This window comes from Mugil cephalus, chromosome 14 (assembly GCF_022458985.1).
Source record: "Mugil cephalus isolate CIBA_MC_2020 chromosome 14, CIBA_Mcephalus_1.1, whole genome shotgun sequence".
NCBI lineage: Eukaryota > Metazoa > Chordata > Actinopteri > Mugiliformes > Mugilidae > Mugil > Mugil cephalus.
The window spans coordinates 9,573,913-9,580,422 of NC_061783.1; the positions used below are offsets into that span (position 1 = coordinate 9,573,913).

At 40.7% G+C, this 6,510-nt stretch overlaps 1 protein-coding gene across 1 annotated transcript; it reads right to left on the bottom strand.

Moving 5' to 3' along the window:
* Nucleotides 1–428: 428 nt before the first annotated feature.
* On the bottom strand, nt 429–6,333 carry dazl (deleted in azoospermia-like). Its single transcript, XM_047605399.1, has 9 exons — nt 6,223–6,333; nt 4,730–4,852; nt 4,431–4,522; nt 3,723–3,774; nt 3,561–3,627; nt 3,287–3,426; nt 2,726–2,806; nt 2,008–2,078; nt 429–1,649 (listed from the first exon to the last, which is right to left on the bottom strand). The coding sequence occupies exons 1-8, from the start codon at nt 6,223–6,225 to the stop codon at nt 2,034–2,036; spliced, it is 603 nt and encodes a 200-aa protein (XP_047461355.1). The 5' UTR covers nt 6,226–6,333; the 3' UTR covers nt 429–1,649; nt 2,008–2,033.
* Between the last annotated feature and the right edge of the window lie 177 nt (nt 6,334–6,510).

Consider the following 6,510-nt stretch of genomic DNA (forward strand, 5'->3'; position numbering starts at 1 on the left):
TGGTATGGATTGTATGTGGGTCTACCATCAAGGTTCAAGGTGTTTGTTTTTTTCGAGCCCCCTTTGGAAAATATATATTTCATAAGTAGCTAACCAGACTTATCCATAATTCAGAAACGTCTGACTTGGGGTGTGGGTAGGTGGGTGGGGCTGGTGGGTGGTCAAGGGCTAGCCAGGGCACCCTGGGGAACCCAGTCACACCACCAGACTGTGACAAAAACAAAACGCTCTGTGACCAAGAGATGATGGGCTTGTTGCCAGGGAAGACAGGCAATCCAACCCTGACTGAAGACCACCAGACGCTGACAGGCTTACGGAGTCTGGGAGGGGCAGCAAGCGGCGGGCACAGTGATGTCTGTCACTTCATGCAGAGTTTCTAAATAAGCACGCCTTAATGATCTCCAAAAGGATGCAAAAGAATATATTATCTCAACATATTTAAACTTTTATTATTATTTTTCTTTTTTTTGACAAATATATAGAAACCCTACAAAACATCAACACTAACAAAAACACCAAAAGCAGAGCAGGCTCTCGTAACAAAGCTGTTTTAACACAATAATGTCAGACCCCGAGGTCAATGTCAACGTAAAACTACACCAATATTAAAGGACAAATAAATCTGTGATGTACACCACACACCATCAATGTGCATTTTAAATCCTACGAATTAACTTAAGACAAATCAAGTATAGTTGCCCTTAAAAAAAAAAAAGTATTTAAAATATTGCTCGCTCAGGAAGTCTGTAAAATGCTTTGTGTACGGTCACCTGCAACTAGATTAAAATCCAAAATGTACTAAGTACTACGTGAACATTAACAGTGAACATTCTGCCTTTAACAAACAGGTGTAACACCCAACTTTAAATCAAGTCCTTAATTTCGCACTTTTCCCCCAGAATGATGAGTAACTGTAAACTAAATTGATGCCGTGCCTGTCCTCGCGCATGAACCCCTGCAACCATTTAACAGACCATTAACTGAAATAACAAAATACGAGATACTGATAAGGTGCTATACTGTGACATAAATTACTCCCTCAGTTGAAGCCCACTGAAATAAAATAAGAGCACAAAATAAATGCGAGTGCTTGAAATTAATAAATGCCCGAATGTCCTTGTACTGTAGTAGATGAGTTAATGAACAGGGTTATATACAGAGAGGCCTTGCAGAGTCTTAAGAAACCACAACCAAACAAACATTTAAAATAATTCCAAACATAAAACATGAATAAGCGTGAAGTGAGCGAAAGTAAGAGTGAGCTTAAAACTCTTCCCATCTTTGGCTCAGGATAGTTACCAAAGGAAAAAAAAAAAAAAAAAAAAGACTTCGATACCATGTATGAGCTGGGATGGTGAGGGTGCTCTGCTCTTGTGGTGCAACTGTCATTGTGATGCATGTGACTTAAAAGCAGATGACCGAAGGTCAACCACACCAATCGTGGTAAAAGTGTCTGGGATTATATTAAGACGGTTAAAGTGGAAAGCAGGTGAAGACTGATGTTAAAATGGCTCTCAAAACATTGAGACGAGGGCGATTCTGAAAACAGTCTGAAGAGTGGCGTCGCTTCCAGTCGTACGGAACACCAAGATGTCGTCCTGTCAGCATCGTGACTCACTGAAGCCCCTGTAGTCTGCATCTGAGTGAGACTGGGAAAAATCATGGCAAGTAAATAATGGTTCCAATTCAAATAAATATCCGAACAAGATTTGCATTTTTGAAGGTAGAAATTAGATGCCTGAGAATAGTTTGGGTAAATATAATAAAGTTTGACAAGAGGACACAGAATGAATAGACTCTGACACTGTCCATGAAGAATGAGTCAAGTACCTAAGAAATAGCTAAAATAAAATCTGACATCACATCTGAACCCAAATTGAAGATGTGATCGCGCTAATAAATGTCTTCTTGAGGAAAGGTGTGAAAACTCCAGGCTCCTGGCCATCAATGAAACAATTCTACCTGCTATACTCTATAGTACAAAAACACTTTGGAGTGGTGTATTACCTTCCACGGGGCTTAGCTGCAGTAAACTACAGGACATTCAGCATAGTCTGGACTCCACAATCCACAAAGCTCTGGGGAAAAAAAGGATACAGCATGATAGAACAACCTGAGGAACAATCCTAGACATGAACACCCGTCATAAAACAAGCTCCCAGAAAAATACTGCAAATGGCAATTATTTGTATATGTAAAATCAGCTTTGTGAGACTGGGGAACATAACATTCAGTGCTCAATTCACATATTGCGTTCTTCTGCCAACACAGGCCAAGCAGCACCATCTAGTGGTGCTAGTGAACATTGCGGTCTGTGAAGAGCTGGGATATAAAATAAAAGATAGTGCCAGAAGGAAAAACAAAAAAAATCTAATTTGTCGCATTATTCTCTCATGACACATGCTGTTTTGTTGTAAAATTTGATTTTCACTGTCATCTTTGAGTCACTTGATTAACAGGCCGTGTCCTCTGGTCCACAGACCAGGGAGGTGGAGTTATGTGTGTTAGGGGAGAGGGGTCAGCTGTCGAACAAATGGCAACAGAACAACCTGGGCTTGCTCTATAGAACAAGTGGGGCGTGTGAAGTATGGGGAAGGCAGTGGCAGGTGGACCTAAACCAGGCAGAGCCTTTCATCTCATATGTGTGGGAGAAAATGTGCCGTGCCTCGGAGGCCCAGCATAGATACTGTTGGTGGTGTGTGGGCGTGCGTTTGTGTACATGCACCTGGTAGCCGTAGGCATTCTGTGTGTAGTTCATTGGCATCTGTGGGATCATGACCCCTCCGAAGTTGTTGTAGGAGTAGGGCTGCAAACACAACCAATGACAATACATTGACCACAGTGTGTAGTAAATGGTGTGAAATATCAAACACAAATAGATGTGAAGAAATGTCAACACTGTTTCTGTTACGGCTTTGCTAAGATCACACTGTAACTGTTCATGTTGTTGCCAGCTGGGAAAACCTAAATAATTCATTAATACTGACATTATTAAAACTACCTTCATATTTTATCTAGTGAACTGAAATGTAAACTGATAGATTACTCTCTACTTGGAAACTCTATTCTTGGCTCTGATGATGAGCCTCAGCCAAACCCCTGAGAGAAAATAACGTTCATTATATTTTTCAGAGTGTAATACAAAAGTGTGTGAGCGTGACAGTAATGCTAATGCTACACTCAGCGCGTTTACTTGCTTTGAATTTTTTATTTTTTTCAATTTTAATTCAGTCTTCCTGCCAGCTGAGATAAGACACCCTGAGGCTTGCCTATGTGTGCGAGATACCTGACTGTATGGGCTGCTTCCATTGAGGATGGGTGAGGGTTGGGGCACCCCTCCTCCCATGGGTGAGCAACAGGTACAGTACATGTACTGGGTGGGATTCATCCATGGAGCCAAACCAACCATACGGAACGGCATGGACCCTGGACAGGGGAAAAAAAAAAAAAAAATTACTCAACAGTATGAAACACATTTTATGTTAAGTGACAACACTTTTTATTTGACCTATGGAACAACGAGCCATTGAAGCTCATCTGAACTGAAGCCTAATACATACGAGAGCTTCTTTCTTTCATGATGGCAGGGCCCAGCTTGAGTTTTCGGCCCTTAATACTGATCTGTTGCTATAACAAAAGAAATTCACAGAGAAGATATTACTCTCAGCTGGAGACATAAATATGTGACAGATCAACAGTTCCACAGGCAGACAACAACTCACCTCAATGATTGACTGAATGTTGACATCTTCATTGAAGTAGACAAACCCATAACTAGGAACACATAATATAAGTTAGAAAACTAAGTGACTCAAAACCAGTACACACCGATCAGACATAACATTATGACCACCGAACATTGTGTAGTTCTCCTTTGTGCCTACAAAACAGTTGTGACCCATCAGAGAATGGACATGGCGTCCTGTGGTGCTGGGTAACAGAATGCTGTTAGTGGGGGTCTTTGGGTCCTATGGGTTGAAGGGAGGGGCCTCAGTGGATTATCCCACAGACACTTATCATTTTGGGATCTAGTGAGTTTGGAGGCCAGGTCATCACCTTGTGATGTTACTCAGGCTGTTTCTAAACCCTTTTTGTGTCTGCATCCTACTGGGGGTGGCTGGGTGGCACATGTCTAAGTAACATCCACACAAATGCCAGGTCCGTGAGTATTATATTGTTACAGTGTTGTCAAAGCTCTTCACTTCACCTGCCAGTGGTCATAATGTTGATGTTTGATCTGCGTACATTGTAAAGGGTGGAAATATATAAGAGGCCATTTTATGGTAAAACATACCAAGTTTTCATAAAATCCTATGCAAATACAGCCTTATTATTTGAACATTTTCACAGGTTAACTGACAACAACAAAATTACTCATTAATCAAGAGGTTAGCACCTTCATAAAAACATCTATAAACAGTACAACTCACCCTTTGCAGATCCCTCCACGGTATGTGATAATTTTTACTTCTTTAACTGACCCAAATCTTCCAAAGAAGTCACAAATTTCATTTTCATCCACCTGAAAGTTAAAATAATTGAATTAAGCTTGTGTATTATTATGAAGACAAGCACATTTGTTTAGTGTACATCTGGATACCTGTAGAATAGTAATTTACCCCATAGATGTCATTATTTCTATTATATGCCTATTGTATGCCATATGTGGTGTACAAAACTCTTTTTTTAACAGGCAGTGTCAATTTAAACCAAATGAACCTGATCTTACCTTCATGTCAATCCCACCGACAAAGAGGGCATTGGGAGTCAGCTTTCCCTGGGGTAGGATGTATCCATTTGACAACTTCAAGGAAGGTGATGTCTGGGCGGAGTTTCTGGACTTGTTGATATCCTTACAATGAAATACCACAACTTAGTCCTTGACTTGCACGGTAAGAAAACATTGTAAGAGTCAATATTTCCCTCTTCATTAGGCTTATGATTTTGAGTTATCCAGAGATAAGTTGGATGCCCATACTAAAATGAGTCGAATTCTAAAATGGCTCGATTCTAAAAAAACACAAATCTAGATCAGAAGTATTGAGATTTCTGGATCGACACCTGGCGGAAACCTCCGGGTCTGAGCGATCAAGCCCATGCTGAAGTGCAGAAAATTGCAGTTCATCAAGTGGCCGCTGGAGGCTGGCTGCAAAAGGGAGCAAATCCCCATAGACCTCCATGTTAAAAAGCTGCTAACAAATATTGGGCCTGTTTCTAAAGTGTAGTTGCTTATTTGGGTTGTCGATATGTTATTTAAATGTAGCTCTGACCCTGACACTACTAGCCAATCAGAAGTGGGGCAACATAGTTTTTTAGTTTCATTTCCCCATCACGAGTTATTTTTCAGTTATTATTTAGTTACTTTTTTTCCCCTAATATTCACCAGCTCACTATACATCCCTTTCTTAGAACAAAACATCACAATATTTGTGATTGACCAATCAGAATCAAGAGAGAAGGGATAATGTATATTGAGCCACTGATAAAAAAATTGTGGGGCCAAATTTAATTATCAGAGGTTTAATATGTACATAAAGTACACGGTACATCAGTCTATTTTTTTTCACCCCGGAACCCAGGTACCTCCATACCAAGTCGCATGTTTTGGCCTTGTTTTCACTGGCCTGGTTGCTTATTTGTCTCGCGAGATCTGGCACCACTATTGAAATACCGCGTTGACAAGAATCGGTCGACCATGGGGTCGATGGGTTCAGTCAATAAGACCTTGAACTTCGACAACCAAAACTCAATTAGTTAATCCCCGAATATAAATTAGAGGGGTTCACATTAATTCAATGCTATGCGCTCCGAGTGAACGTTTATTCCATATTTGGAGACATATTCCGTTGCGCGAAATCGCCTTAACCACGGAGAAACGTGGTTAAGGCGATCCTAAAACCTCGAGGCATAACGTTAAAGGTCATGTTGAAATAAAATACAGCAGCGGTAGACTAAATTACTTCTTTAAAAGTGAATTGTTAGCAGCAGGTGTTAAATGCGACTTAACTGAGTTGTTCGCCAAACCGACGTTAGCTTCGGTTAGCTAGTGCGCCTTTTTCATTTCTCCAGGCAAGCGTCAAACTATCCAACGCTCTGTAGCTAACTCCGCTCTTAGCTAGCATCCAGATTAAGTCAACAGAAGTCTCCAATTAAGACAGTAATGGTATGGCTACGACTGTAAAGGTACGTTATTCGTTACACACACCTGACAATGCAACTTACCATGTCTAAAATTATTAAAACTGAAGAGACACTCAAAGGCAAACCGCCGAAGTTCTCCCCTCAGGCAAGCGCAACCAAACAAAACCACGCCCACGCAGTACACGTGACCCAAACGTGATGCGTTTGTCGCGCTTAGATTAAGGGAAAAAGTTTATTTTCACCATATAAAAATGACCGCAAAACTCAAAATGTACACAAATATGTTACTCGTACTATTAAAATATCAAATATAAATTGTATTGCTTGCATGTAGTAGCCTGTAGCAGTCAGACCAACTCTTGCCTCTCG

Bases quoted from the DNA above. Each gene is read 5' to 3' on its own strand.
- dazl (XM_047605399.1), bottom strand. The intron at 3,628-3,722 runs GTGAGTTGTTGT...CTTTTGTTATAG, and splicing joins ACATTCAGTCAATCATTGAG to CAACAGATCAGTATTAAGGG. The intron at 2,079-2,725 runs GTGCATGTACAC...TTTTTTCCCCAG, and splicing joins AGAATGCCTACGGCTACCAG to AGCTTTGTGGATTGTGGAGT.